The 13,514-nt window shown below is 46.5% G+C and overlaps 3 protein-coding genes across 3 annotated transcripts; 2 read left to right on the top strand and 1 right to left on the bottom strand.

The window, feature by feature from the left end:
• Nucleotides 1–5,050: 5,050 nt before the first annotated feature.
• LOC309689198 (high choriolytic enzyme 1-like) lies at nt 5,051–7,723 on the top strand. Its single transcript, XM_082505456.1, has one exon. The coding sequence runs from the start codon at nt 5,357–5,359 to the stop codon at nt 6,152–6,154; it is 798 nt and encodes a 265-aa protein (XP_082361582.1). The 5' UTR covers nt 5,051–5,356; the 3' UTR covers nt 6,155–7,723.
• Nucleotides 7,724–7,835: 112 nt separating this feature from the next.
• prkrip1 (PRKR interacting protein 1) lies at nt 7,836–8,890 on the bottom strand. Its single transcript, XM_082505461.1, has one exon. The coding sequence runs from the start codon at nt 8,834–8,836 to the stop codon at nt 8,255–8,257; it is 582 nt and encodes a 193-aa protein (XP_082361587.1). The 5' UTR covers nt 8,837–8,890; the 3' UTR covers nt 7,836–8,254.
• Nucleotides 8,891–9,096: 206 nt separating this feature from the next.
• glrx5 (glutaredoxin 5 homolog) lies at nt 9,097–11,779 on the top strand. Its single transcript, XM_082505463.1, has 2 exons — nt 9,097–9,570; nt 10,560–11,779. The coding sequence occupies exons 1-2, from the start codon at nt 9,273–9,275 to the stop codon at nt 10,730–10,732; spliced, it is 471 nt and encodes a 156-aa protein (XP_082361589.1). The 5' UTR covers nt 9,097–9,272; the 3' UTR covers nt 10,733–11,779.
• The last annotated feature ends 1,735 nt before the right edge of the window (nt 11,780–13,514 follow it).

Below are 13,514 nucleotides of genomic sequence, written 5' to 3'. Positions count from 1 at the left end.
CCCGGTCTGGATGGGCCTGGGCCCCCTTTCCCTGGCGGGTCGCGGAGTATGGGGGTGCCTACTGGGGTCAGCGGGGGAGCTGGCCCCAGGGAGGGGTCACTTGCCCCTCCCTTCCTTCCCTCCCCATCTCCAGCTGCCCCCCTCTTCCTGCTCCACCACAACCACCCACACATGCAGGGCCTTGGAGTAGGGGTATGTCACCAGGGTGGCAGAGGAGGCTACCCCCCCCTCTGGCTGCCTCTGCCTCAATTTTATCCCACAACTTAGACATTCACATTACTCACACTCTCATTACACATACAGTGGGGCAAAAAAGTATTTAGTCAGCCACCGATTGTGCAAGTTCCCCCACCTAAAATGATGACAGAGGTCAGTAATTTGCACCAGAGGTACACTTCAACTGTGAGAGACAGAATGTGAAAAAAAAAAAAATCCATGAATCCACATGGTAGGATTTGTAAAGAATTTATTGGTAAATCAGGGTGGAAAATAAGTATTTGGTCAATAACAAAAATACAACTCAATACTTTGTAACATAACCTTTGTTGGCAATAACAGAGGTCAAACGTTTACTATAGGTCTTTACCAGGTTTGCACACACAGTAGCTGGTATTTTGGCCCATTCCTCCATGCAGATCTTCTCGAGAGCAGTGATGTTTTGGGGCTGTCGCCGAGCAACACGGACTTTCAACTCCCGCCACAGATTTTCTATGGGGTTGAGGTCTGGAGACTGGCTAGGCCACTCCAGGACTTTCAAATGCTTCTTATGGAGCCACTCCTTTGTTGCCCGGGCGGTGTGTTTTGGATCATTGTCATGTTGGAAGACCCAGCCTCGTTTCATCTTCAAAGTTCTCACTGATGGAAGGAGGTTTTGGCTCAAAATCTCACGATACATGGCCCCATTCATTCTGTCCTTAACACGGATCAGTCGTCCTGTCCCCTTGGCAGAAAAACAGCCCCATAGCATGATGTTTCCACCCCCATGCTTCACAGTAGGTATGGTGTTCTTGGGATGCAACTCAGTATTCTTCTTCCTCCAAACACGACGAGTTGAGTTTATACCAAAAAGTTCTACTTTGGTTTCATCTGACCACATGACATTCTCCCAATCCTCTGCTGTATCATCCATGTGCTCTCTGGCAAACTTCAGACGGGCCTGGACATGCACTGGCTTCAGCAGCGGAACACGTCTGGCACTGCGGGATTTGATTCCCTGCCGTTGTAGTGTGTTACTGATGGTGACCTTTGTTACTTTGGTCCCAGCTCTCTGCAGGTCATTCACCAGGTCCCCCCGTGTGGTTCTGGGATCTTTGCTCACCGTTCTCATGATCATTTTGACCCCACGGGATGAGATCTTGCGTGGAGCCCCAGATCGAGGGAGATTATCAGTGGTCTTGTATGTCTTCCATTTTCTGATGATTGCTCCCACAGTTGATTTTTTCACACCAAGCTGCTTGCCTATTGTAGATTCACTCTTCCCAGTCTGGTGCAGGTCTACAATACTTTTCCTGGTGTCCTTCGAAAGCTCTTTGGCCTTGGCCATGGCGGAGTTTGGAGTCTGACTGTTTGAGGCTGTGGACAGGTGTCTTTTATACAGATGTTGAGTTCAAACAGGTGCCATTCATACAGGTAACGAGTGGGGGACAGAAAAGCTTCTTACAGAAGACGTTACAGGTCTGTGAGAGCCAGAGATTTTCCTTGTTTGAGGTGACCAAATACTTATTTTCCACCCTGATTTACCAATAAATTATTTACAAATCCTACCATGTGAATTCATGGATTTTTTTTTTCACATTCTGTCTCTCACAGTTGAAGTGTACCTCTGGTGCAAATTACTGACCTCTGTCATCATTTTAAGTGGGGGAACTTGCACAATCGGTGGCTGACTAAACACTTTTTTGCCCCACTGTAGCTCCATGCCCTCCTGGGTTTTAATTGCACCTTAGAACACACATGCATCAACATTACAATGAGCGGGTGGAGGGAGGTTCGGAGTCTTCTCTCACCCCCATTCTCTGCGACCTGCTGGAGCGGGGGGGCTAGGAGGAGGAGTTGGCCGTCCGACTGCGGTCTGGAGTGTGGGGCCTCCCTGCTGCTGCGGAGTCGGGGCGGCCTGCCTCCCCCCACCGCAGGGAAAAGGGTAACACCACCTGGGTCTGGGTGCAGTTCCCCCCTCCAGGGGCAAGGGTACCTAGACCCGGTTAGTAGAGTACGCTTGGGGAGTGTGATCGTGTGTACAGCGTCTCTTTATGTCTGTCTCCACGTTGGTTGAGTGTGGAGTAAGTGCATATGAGAGCATGAGGGTGGGAATGGATGTTTGTGTCTGTGTGTGCCTGTATGTCTGTGTCTATATGTCAGGTCGGGTATCAGGCGCCACCTCTCTGGGGACATCTCAGGCCCTCCAAGGTTTGGAGGCCTATCTCCGCCCACCACCACTTCCCCTGCCGGTGGCGGACTCCCTCAGACATCGGTGCGTTGGTGGTTCTTTGTGTCTGGGGGTGGGCGTCCAGGTACACACCGGCTCACTCCTTGGCGGCCGCTTATCGGGGCCTGGAGCCTGGGGCTCGCTCGGGCCACTTCGGAGGTGGGGTGCCCCCGGCCTCTCGGCCTGGGGCTCGGTCACTCAGGCACGGCTGGCTGCCGGCGGAGCTCACGGGCGCGTCACTGCAACTCCCCCTGGCTTCTGCTCCGCGGCTGCTGAGTGAGCCCTCATCTGGGACTCTCCTCAGCTCTTTCTGGGACAGTGGCGCGGCTGCCCCTCTGTTGGTCTTCCTTGGTCTCTTGTGTTCTGGGGGCCTCTGGATGTCTGGAGTTTTGATCTCCTCCATACCTGCTTCATGCCCTGGAGGACGGGGCTGTGGCCCCCCCACACCCTCTAGCAGATTATTACATGAAGGAACCTTTTAAAAAACAAAAAACAAGCGCGTCCATGCTCACAGGTGTACACACGGGTGATCACACCCACAAACTACACCCTTTTTGGCTCCTACCTCAAAGCACACTGTGTTCTGTTGATCTTATGTGCTGCACAATAATGTTTAATATTTAGTATTTACTGTCATATTCCCATATATCATTGTGATGTTGTTTATTCTATTACTCTTGTTCTCTTCTGCTTGCTTTCTTTTTTCTTTCTCAGCAGGTGATCCAGGTGATTGATATATGCATTTTTTTTTTCTCTGCCCGTTCTGTTGGTTTTTGTCTTTTGCCCTTCTCCCCCGTCCCTCTTCTCAGCTGTTTCTCTTTCCCTCTTTCTTTCTCCCCTTCTTTCCCCCAGTCAAGTCTGTCCCGTATTCAGTAAGTGAAAATAAAATAAACAATAAAAGGTGAATCAAATGGACCATTACGGCAAGGCTGGGATGGTCAATTTGGTAAAGTAAATCCGTTGGGCATCTTTCTTTGCCTTTAGACAACAATTCTGATGCAAAAGAGCCAAACGGAACAGAAAGAAAGAAAGAAAGAAAAAATCGGGATTTCGGAATGTTGAACTAAGAGTGAGACAAAGCCAGCTAGTTTTTAACACAGTAAATGGTCACAAATAACATTCAGCTCTTTAGAAGATAAACGCTGCAGTGATACTTCTAAAACCAGTCGCCCAGACCCGCTCCGTCTTTTCAATTCAATTCAATTCAATTCAATTTTATTTATATAGCGCCAAATCACAACATAAGTCGCCTCAAGGCGCTTCATAGATACAGAGAAAAACCCAACAATCATATGACCCCCTATGAGCAAGCACTTTGGCGACAGTGGGAAGGAAAAACTCCCTTTTAACAGGAAGAAACCTCCGGCAGAACCAGGCTCAGGGAGGGGCGGGGCCATCTGCTGTGATTGGTTGGGGTGAGAGAAGGAAGACAGGATAAAGACATGCTGTGGAAGAGAGACAGAGATTAATAACAGATATGATTCAGTGCAGAGAGGTCTGTTAACACATAGTGAGTGAGAAAGGTGACTGGAAAGGAAAAACTCAATGCATCATGGGAATCCCCGGCAGCCTACGTCTATTGCAGCATAACTAAGGGAGGATTCAGGATCACCTGGTCCAGCCCTAACTATATGCTTTAGCAAAAAGGAAAGTTTGAAGCCTAATCTTGAAAGTAGAGATAGTGTCTGTCTCCTGAATCCAAACTGGAAGCTGGTTCCACAGAAGAGGGGCCTGAAAACTGAAGGCTCTGCCTCCCATTCTACTTTTAAATACTCTAGGAACAACAAGTAGGCCTGCAGAGCGAGAGCGAAGTGCTCTAATAGGGTGATATGGTACTACAAGGTCATTAAGATAAGATAGGGCCTGATTATTTAAGACCTTGTATGTGAGGAGCAGGATTTTGAATTCAATTCTGGATTTAACAGGAAGCCAAAACAGGAGAAATCTGCTCTCTCTTTCTAGTCCCTGTCAGGAAAAGTACGAGCTGTCATCGAGCAGAAACGGGAGCTGGAAGCATGTAAATATAATAATAACCACTGCAGCCAAACAGAGAGCCTGACGAGCCCAGCTGTAAGTAAGCTATTACACCGTGTTCGTGTTTTCCTCCGAAACAATAAGTTCCGTTGGAGCAGTCTTTCAACGCCTCTCTCTGTCTCTGCTAGCAAAGTTGACCCGGACAACAAAGTAAAGCTATTTTTCGGCTACGAGCCCGACACGAACCCGACGTATTAGTCAGAGGTCCCTTAACTACGGTTCAGAGCCGCGGACCTTCAGTAATAGTAATAAATCACAGCAATAGTACATTCACGTAGTTGTAAAAATGCATGATAATATATTAAGTAATCCAAAGTATTCAGAATACGTTACTGTCATTGAGTAACGTAACGGAATACGTTACAGAATACATTTTGGGGCATGTAATCTGTAATCTGTAATGGAATACATTTTAAAAGTAACCTTCCCAACACTGGAACCAAAACAGCTTCCACTCCACCCGCAAAACAAAGAATTGCTTTTAAGAAGACATATGTCTGCATAACTGAATGTTGAGACACATCTAAGTGATAAAAATAGTTTAATTAAAAAACCCTATGGTTTGATTAAATTAAAACCCAGTTAAAAACACATAAACTCATATAACCCCTCTGACGCCCTGTGTGTTTCCACACATGAACTAGCATGCCCCGAGCACACCTGAACGGGCACACGCATGAAACCATCAAACCGGTTGTCAAACCGGTTTGGTTGGCTGCCATCTTGGACTAATGCCCCCTTATTACTACTGACCTCAGCCCATAACACTCCTGCAGACACACCTGTAGAGGAGAGTATAAAGACCTGCGACTCAACTGTGTCAGACACGAAGCTCCGAGGAGTCTCTCCACAGCAGCTCTGCAAAGAAGCTCCACAGCTACCAGACCCACTCTGAAGATGAGTCCCTCTGTCAGCCTGCTGCTCCTGCTCCTGCTCGGCCTCTCTCAGGCTCATCCTCTCATGGAGGAAAGAGGAGGAGGAGAGGGCCAGGTGGAGGAAGACCACACCGTCGATATCACCACCAGGATTCTGACCGCAAACAATGGCAGCAACGAGATCCTGCTGGAAGGAGACATCCTGCTTCCAAAAAGCAGAAATGCCATTAAATGCCAGAGTTACCAGAGCTGCCTGTGGCAGAAAGACAACAACGGCCTGGTGACGGTTCCCTTCACCATCAGCAGTGAGTACAGCAGCGGGGAAAGGCAGCTGATCAGAAATGCCTTGCGGTCCTTCCACAGCCAGACCTGTGTCCGCTTTGTCGACCGTAAGAACCAGAACGACTACATCAGCATCGAGAGCCAGAACGGATGCTTCTCTCCTCTGGGCAGACAGGGAGGGAAGCAGGTCCTGTCTCTCAACAGGCAGGGCTGCGTCTACTTTGGCGTCGTCCAGCACGAGGTCAACCACGCTCTGGGCTTCCAGCACGAGCAGACCAGGAGCGACCGCGACTACTACGTCAGGATCAACTGGGAGAACATCGACCCACAGATGGCCTACAACTTCGACAAGCAGGACACCAACAACCTCAACACTCCCTACGACTACTCCTCCATAATGCACTATGAAAGAACAGCCTTCTCCATCAATGGCAGGGAAACCATCTCCCCCATCCCCAACCGCAACGTCCAGATTGGCCAGAGGCAGGGCATGTCCTACTGGGACATCAGGAGGATCAACCTGCTGTACGGCTGCTGAAAACACACGTTAGCTTGTCTGATTAGAAGTTTTCATTTGTTCCCAAAGGTTCTTCCACTTATGTGTTCACAAGTGTTTTATAGGGAGATAATGAGCTGTAAGGTCAAACACATAAAGTGCATTAAAATGGTACGCTGGATATTAGTGATTCATTTCCTCGCCAATACTTGTTTCATTCTTTATGATTTGTCTTTTCTTACCTCATCCTTTCTACTTTTTCTTCCACCAATCCGTATCTACAGTCAGGCTTGTGGAAATGTCCTCCTCAATGCATCGCTATTCAAAAAACTATATGATGCAAATACAGTGTGATAATATGCACAGAGAGCTCTCGTGTTAATTATACATGAAAATAATTCATTTTAATACTCCTTTACTTTTGTGAAGGTCAAATCAAAGGTTGCGAGTCTTCTTTAGCTGTGCAACTCAGCAAACATATACACATGCAGGAGGGCTGAAAGCTAATAAATACATTTTCTCAAGTTGAATCTTTTGTTAAATAATAAGCAGCTAGTTTGAAAACTCACCTGAATGAACAACAGCTGTGCAGGAAAAAAAACAAATGTCAAAAATTGTAACTGATCTTCATCGGGTATTAAAATAAATCATAAATAAAAATATCCAGTAATATATTAAAGATACACTCCTAAGACCTAAATGTGTTTCACTACAGCTAACAGAAAGCCACGTGTACATCAAACATCCTTTTTCTGTTCTTGCTGACAGGATGAATTTTTGAAGAGATACTTAAAATCATAAAGCACGTGCACATTAACAGCTCTTTCAATGAAACACTTTTTATATTTTGTGAATCTAGGTAAACATTTTTTAATGACTTTCAGACCATAAAAAGACCAAAAACATTTTATTTAAGTCCCGTTGGCCCATTTTGTTAAATAAAAGAAAAAGTTTAAACCAAAGAAGGAAGAGAGCAAATGTTGTTTTAAAACATGTTCAGGTATCACATTTAAAGGAAATCATTTGAATTTAATATGATTAGGAGAAATGTGCATTTTTTTTAATCCAACGGGGAACATGTGATACTGAGCACAAGTAAAAGTATGACATACATTTCTAACATTAATCTGCAGCATCGGTCAAGGATTCAGGTTGAAGGAATGACAACATTTTCTAACTAAATAAGTATAAATGAAGAAACCCAAAACCTGATGGAAAGCAGTGACTCGCTTCCAGCTATATTCTTATTTGTATTAAAGGAGCAAACTAACAAGTAGGCACAGGCAAACTATTACACTGAAGCAAACAAACGTTCTGAGTGTTTTTAATAGTTGAAACTAAACAGCAAAGCCTCCCAAAGGCTTCAGTGTGACAGCTGAACAGTGTCTGACAGGAAGAGCTTCCCCTGTTTCAGACAATATCTGGCTGCCAGATTTTACTCTACCTGCCTCAAGAAAGGTGACGGCTACCGGGGGAGGTCGTCACCACCGTGGAAGGCAGGGGTCTGTGCAAAGAACATCGCACGTGACACTCCCGAGCCTCCAGGAGCCACGCCTTTTCATTCTTTGAGTTGCTTTCTGCAGCTTGTTGTACCCACAGGCAACAGGCTGGGCCAGGGGCAGCTTCACAAGGCTGCACAGGAGAACATCGAAGCATCAATCACATGTCTAAGTATCATCTTGGCTGTTGGGTTTCATTGTGAGCAACTTGCACAACACCCGGGTGTTTTTATTATTCAGTTTTATTTCAAAACATTTAGCACATTGAAATAGATTATTTCCAAATACTGTTAACATTCCTAACTTAAAACCAAAGCTGGATTTCCCTGCAGATAAGCCTGAATCATACTGAAATATAACAACGACAAAGGCTTCCAGGTGTGATCCTGGAAGCCATAATGAATAACTACACTGAACAATTCCTCTTTCAAACATCGGTCCCTCGGTGGATTCTCCTGCCTGCTAAACGAGGCAGTCCAAGTGTCTCTGCTGATGAGCGACAATGTTTTTAATCCTTGCAGCAGGTCAGGTCCACCTTCCTGTTTGCAGGCTCACCACAGGATCCAAATCATCTCCTCTATTTTCAAAGGCTTGAAGTGTCGCTGGTGTGTCCAACTGCGAGGAGTTTCCACGTTTCACGGGTTCATTTCTTCCCCATGATGAAGCTGGGCGCTTCTGCGTCATCCTCAGCTTCTCTTTCGTCTTCCTCATCTTCATCCTTGCTTTCGTCGTCCTCCTCGCTCTCGGAGCTCTTGTCGTCTCCCTCCTTCTTGCTTTTAGTTTCACGTTTAGCTTTCTTCGCCAGGAGCTTCTTCTGCTTCATCTTCTCTCGCTTCTTCCGCCGCTTCGCTGTCCTCTCTTCGGCGGCCTCTTTGTTCCGCTCCAGTTTTTCCAGGTACTCCTCGTCCTTAGTTTGCTTCTCTGATATCTTGTCCAGAAAGTCCTGTCTCTGGTACTCTCTGCGGCGGAGGTGGCGATAAACGTGGAACTCTCCGCTGCCTGCACCCGCGCTGGAGCCCATCACGTCCCGGACGAACTCCGGCGGGGCTCGCGGGTTCCATTCTTTGGGTCGGTCCGGGATCGGAGCGAGCTTATCTGGGTTTCGCATCAACTTCTCCAGTTTCAGACGCTGTTCCTCCGCCGGTGTTTTGGCGATAATGAGAGGCTGAGCCTCTTTCCCTCCAGGTTTCCCCGGTTTGTTATTCTTCTGCGTGGGCGCCGCCATCTTTCAAACAGTTACCCTCTTCTTCCTGTGAATGTAAAATGCTCCGGAAGTCCTTTTCTGCTTCTGTGACCTGAAATTTTTTTTTTTTTTTTTATATATAATGTTTTATTTTATCAAAGAAAACATGCCATATTCATATACATGACATGTGAATGCCACATTATTCTTATTTTTATTGTAACATTGTTACTATTATATTTTCTAACACAATAACTTTAAACGTCTTACATTCGCCAGCGTTGAATGACGTGTGACGCCACCATTAGCAAATCAGACTCGGCGAAGACTGGGCGAAGCTGTCCAATCACCGTTCACGTAAACGCCCCTCATCGTAACAGTGAGGCGACAGTAGTTTGACTGGCTGTTTTTACTCCGACTCTGGCCTGTCTGTAGGACGTTTCTTCTCCTCTTGTAACGAGATAATTGAACACAAACCATGAACAGTTTATTCCGATCCGCTGCTCGGTGTCTCCGCTCGGGTCCGGCTGTCTACCTGCCCAGACAAACCGACGGCCGCTCGCAGTGGGCCTCAGTCCGGCTCCTGTGCTCGGCGGCGGATCTCCAGAAAGACCTCGGTGAGATGGTGAAGAAGGACAAAGTGGTGGTGTTTATGAAAGGCACGCCGGCGCAGCCCATGTGCGGCTTCAGTAACGCTGTGGTTCAGATCCTCCGGATGCACGGCGTGGACAACTACGCAGCGTACAACGTGTTGGAGGACCAGGACCTCAGACAAGGTCAGTAACCCGGAGTCTGCCTGACAGCAACAGGTTGTCACCTCTCAGGTGAACGTGTACCGTTTTGGTTACTTTGTAACCGGCAGAAAAAGCGTCACATGCTGGGTGCAGCTCATTTAAACATCCTTGAAGTGTCGGGTCCTGATCGTTACCTCATTCAAAGCAGCATTCGGTTAGGATAGCTGTCAACGGCACTCCATGGCCAGTTTTTATCAGTGTTGTGCAGCAGCACCAAAGGGTGGGGTAACGTTAGCATCGGTATCAAAGTCCCGGCCTCTGTCAGGACTCGATCCCCATTGTTCCGATAATGACACGAGACATGTCGGAGAGCAGGGAAGCGTCCTCACAGATGACATCAGCAATATGTGCTCCTGTTGTCCTGTCTACGTGTCTTTAACCACGTTTAGAGTGAAATACCTGATAATGGCCGATTGGATCAATTTACATATTGTTATATAGTCTGAATGTTGTATTTTACAGCCGCATCTGGACACTAACAAACATAATACTGATGTTAAAGGGCTTAAAGGGGGGGGGGGTTAAGAGAAGAGGCTCTTCCAGCGTGTTTTCTCCTGGCTTCCTCCCCTCACCCCCAACCACTCACAGATGGCCCCTCACTGAACCTGGTTCTGCCTTCCTGCTAAAAGGCAGTTCATCTTTCCCTCTTCCATCTATGGTTTGCTCATAAGGGTCGCCTGATTGTTGGGATTTTTCTCTCCATTATTTACTTTACAGTATAAAGTGCCTGGAGGCCACTGTTGTTGCACTAAATGAATAAATCTGAATTGGGTTGGAGACCCTTTGCTGTGAGTATGGAGGTTTGTGCTTTTGCTACAGTTTCAGTGGGTAGAAAAAAAAAACCCCACCCCTCAGATTTTCCTTAAAAATGCTAATGAGGCATGTAACCAAACTGCTACGCCTAATTTTAAAACCCACGAGGTGTTCAGAGAAACAGGACTGGTAGTATTGACGCTGTCTGCCTTCCACAGGAGTCAAAGACTTCTCCAACTGGCCCACGATCCCTCAGGTGTACTTCAATGGCGAGTTTGTGGGAGGCTGCGACATCTTTCTGCAGATGCACCAGAACGGAGACCTGGTGGAGGAGCTGAAGAAGCTGGGCATCCGCTCTGCAGTGCTGGATGCAGAGAAAGAGTCCAAGTAATGGACGGGTATAAGCGTGACGCGGCTGACTCATCCAAAGGCGCATTTATCAGGTTGAACCCCTCCCCACTGCCGCCGCCACCACCTTTTTTCCAGCACAGCTGAGGGCACCATGGCTCCCATGATGAGAGTGAACCCCAAAGCAAAAGCTGCGAGCCAAATGAAAGCTCCATAGAGCTGAACGATAACATCGTTACAATGAGTCTTTCCATCCTGTTGTAATAAAAAGCTTTAATACTTCTGCACCTCCAAGAAGAACGGTGACATCACCCCCTCACTCCCACCTCAAACTGCCAGCTGACCGCGACAGAGCCGGCTGTGATCACCGTGTTCAAGCTGCCACCTGAGCGCTCGCTGCGCTCTCACCTGGTTACATCAGTCCTCTGCGATCTTCCCCTCGCCGCTGTCCTCCACGCTCAGTGTAAGACCAGATGAGCTTTAGACTTGCCTAACTGTACCACGCCTAAGTTAAGGTCATTATTCATGCTGCCTGGGCCTCATCGGCTAATGATGTCATCACGCTCTTAAATGCACTGCCTGTAGTTTCAGGAAACAGAACAAAGAGGGGACAACGTGGCTTCGTGCTGGTATGAATATCTTCTCTTTAATGAAGCCACTGATAATCTAGCAGTTTTTTAGTGGCCGTAGCTGCAGAATCGATCACTGGACAGTCCCCTGTTTGTTCTTCCTGCCTGGAACCACGTGGAAACCGTCAATGTCAGGATCCGCTGAAACGTAACGTACCTGATACCTTATGTCCTTTTTTCTTTTTTTAAAACCACCCTGAAGATGAGATTACTGCACACGTGTACCAGCCGAAGCAGTTAATGTTGCATCTGTCTGTATTTCACTCTGAAGGTGAAGTGTTGTTTTAGTTGTTTTTTCCAGACACCTCACATTTATCAGTCGTAGGTGATCCTCCTGCTGCAGACAGTTGTATTATCAAAGCAACACGTAGTACGCTGTAAGCTATTGTACAGCTTATTATTAGATGTACTTCTGACGCGTGTAATCAATTCTGCACTGATTAAATATTTTGTGACACAAATGAGTTGTCGGTGTTGTGCCTCATGCATGTCGGTCTTTTGTCAGCGGGGTTACTCACAGTAGTTTTTACTGTGAGCTGGGCCAGACTTGCAGTAATGTGCAGACGTCATGAGCCACATCACTTCCTTGGGTTTTACTAAGAATTTGAGAAATGGGTGTTTTTAGTTTTTTGATTATTTTTTTAAACATTTTTAAATGCACTAGAAAACAGTTTATAAGACAAACTGACTTTGTACAAGTTTGAACCTGCTGGAATATTTGTTGTGACCGTCTTTACTTTTCAGCTTTCTTCTCATTTCTCTAAGTATCCTCCAAAAATAGTTCTGCAGGCTTCTTGAACATTCAAAGATCTTTTTGGATCTTGGCTTTCTCTGTCAGGATCATCCCACATTGCTTCAATGATGTTGAGGTCGGGGCTCTGGGGAGGCCAGTCCGTGACTGCTGGTGTCCCACTGTGTGTTTTTCTGTGCAGGTGTTTCCCGGCTCCTGTGTCAGCTTAATACAGTTTGTTTTTTCTAATTCTTGTGAACATGACTCAGATACCGTTCATCTGCTATAAATGCGTTTATAGGTCAGAAACTTCTTCTTTTGTCTAACTTGGACTCATTTTTTAAGAATTCGTTGCACAACATGCTGACGTAAATCAAATATGACATTTTGGCTCCACATGTGAAGGAAACGTGAACTAAACAAAAAGGTGCTACACATGAACGTTTTCAGTATCTGAATCTGGCTTCAGGGATTTCTGACAGGACTCTTCATCACTGTGAGATTGGGAAAAGTTACACGCAAATGTTAAAAGGCAAAACTTTCACACGGTGTCTCGGTTAGTGCACATCAAGCTGAAAAACTGTGTCTGAGTCCAGGCCAAATTCAAATGCCAAACACACTCAGTGTAAAACATCTGGAGTCTATGTAGTTGGAAGAATATCACAGAACCTGGTTCTGAGACACGAAGCTGCATTCAAAGTGCCTTAAACTGGTATTCTTCATAGTGGTCAGCAGGGGGCGACTCCTCCCGCTGGAAAATGTGCAACTGTGTTTAAGAACGGGAGGAAATGGTTGTTTGTTTCCTCACCAGAGAAACGGAGCATTTCCAGAAGAGTGTGAGTGTGAGTGTGTGGAAACAGCAAACCACTGTGAACACTGACAGAGGCCCTGGTGTGTTCAGGGAGCCCAGCTTAAATATGCAGCCATCATTCCTGTTGAACATGTTTACTGTGCATTTCCTCTTGTGTCATGTCGGCGTGTGCTGGGAAAACACACCTGCTGTTACTCAGTTTCAGGAAGGAACACTTCTGAGGAATGTGAGTAAAGCGCTTTCCTCATTCTATCCTGTGCAAATGTAACCGGGTCATAAATGACATATTGTTATAATTACACAAAATGTGTTCTAGACCCCAAACCCTTCCTGTTATACCCGACTGTTAGGACCTTCAAGCCTGTAGTTTTGTTCATTATCAGTTGGAGCCCCTCCTCACTGTTCTTCTTCTTTGGTGCACCCCTATAAACAGTGCTCCCCTTTGGCCTCTCCCCTTTTCTACAATTCCCCTGTGGGGGAGGTCGGTGTCGTCCCCAACACTGCAACACATAATGTATATTTAGCCACCCTGATATTTCTGATTGTGTGTCTTTAGTTCAGTCATTGTGTCTGTCTTTGCTAGATGCTGTAAATGTAAATGTGCAGTACGTGTGTGTCACATGTGTTATAGGCACAGTCAGTGCTAGCATGAACA

Source organism: Aulonocara stuartgranti (genome assembly GCF_965226115.1).
Source record: "Aulonocara stuartgranti genome assembly, chromosome: 15".
Lineage (NCBI taxonomy): Eukaryota > Metazoa > Chordata > Actinopteri > Cichliformes > Cichlidae > Aulonocara > Aulonocara stuartgranti.
The sequence above is the reverse complement of the archived record's forward strand: the minus strand, read 5'-3'. Positions and strand labels throughout refer to the sequence as shown.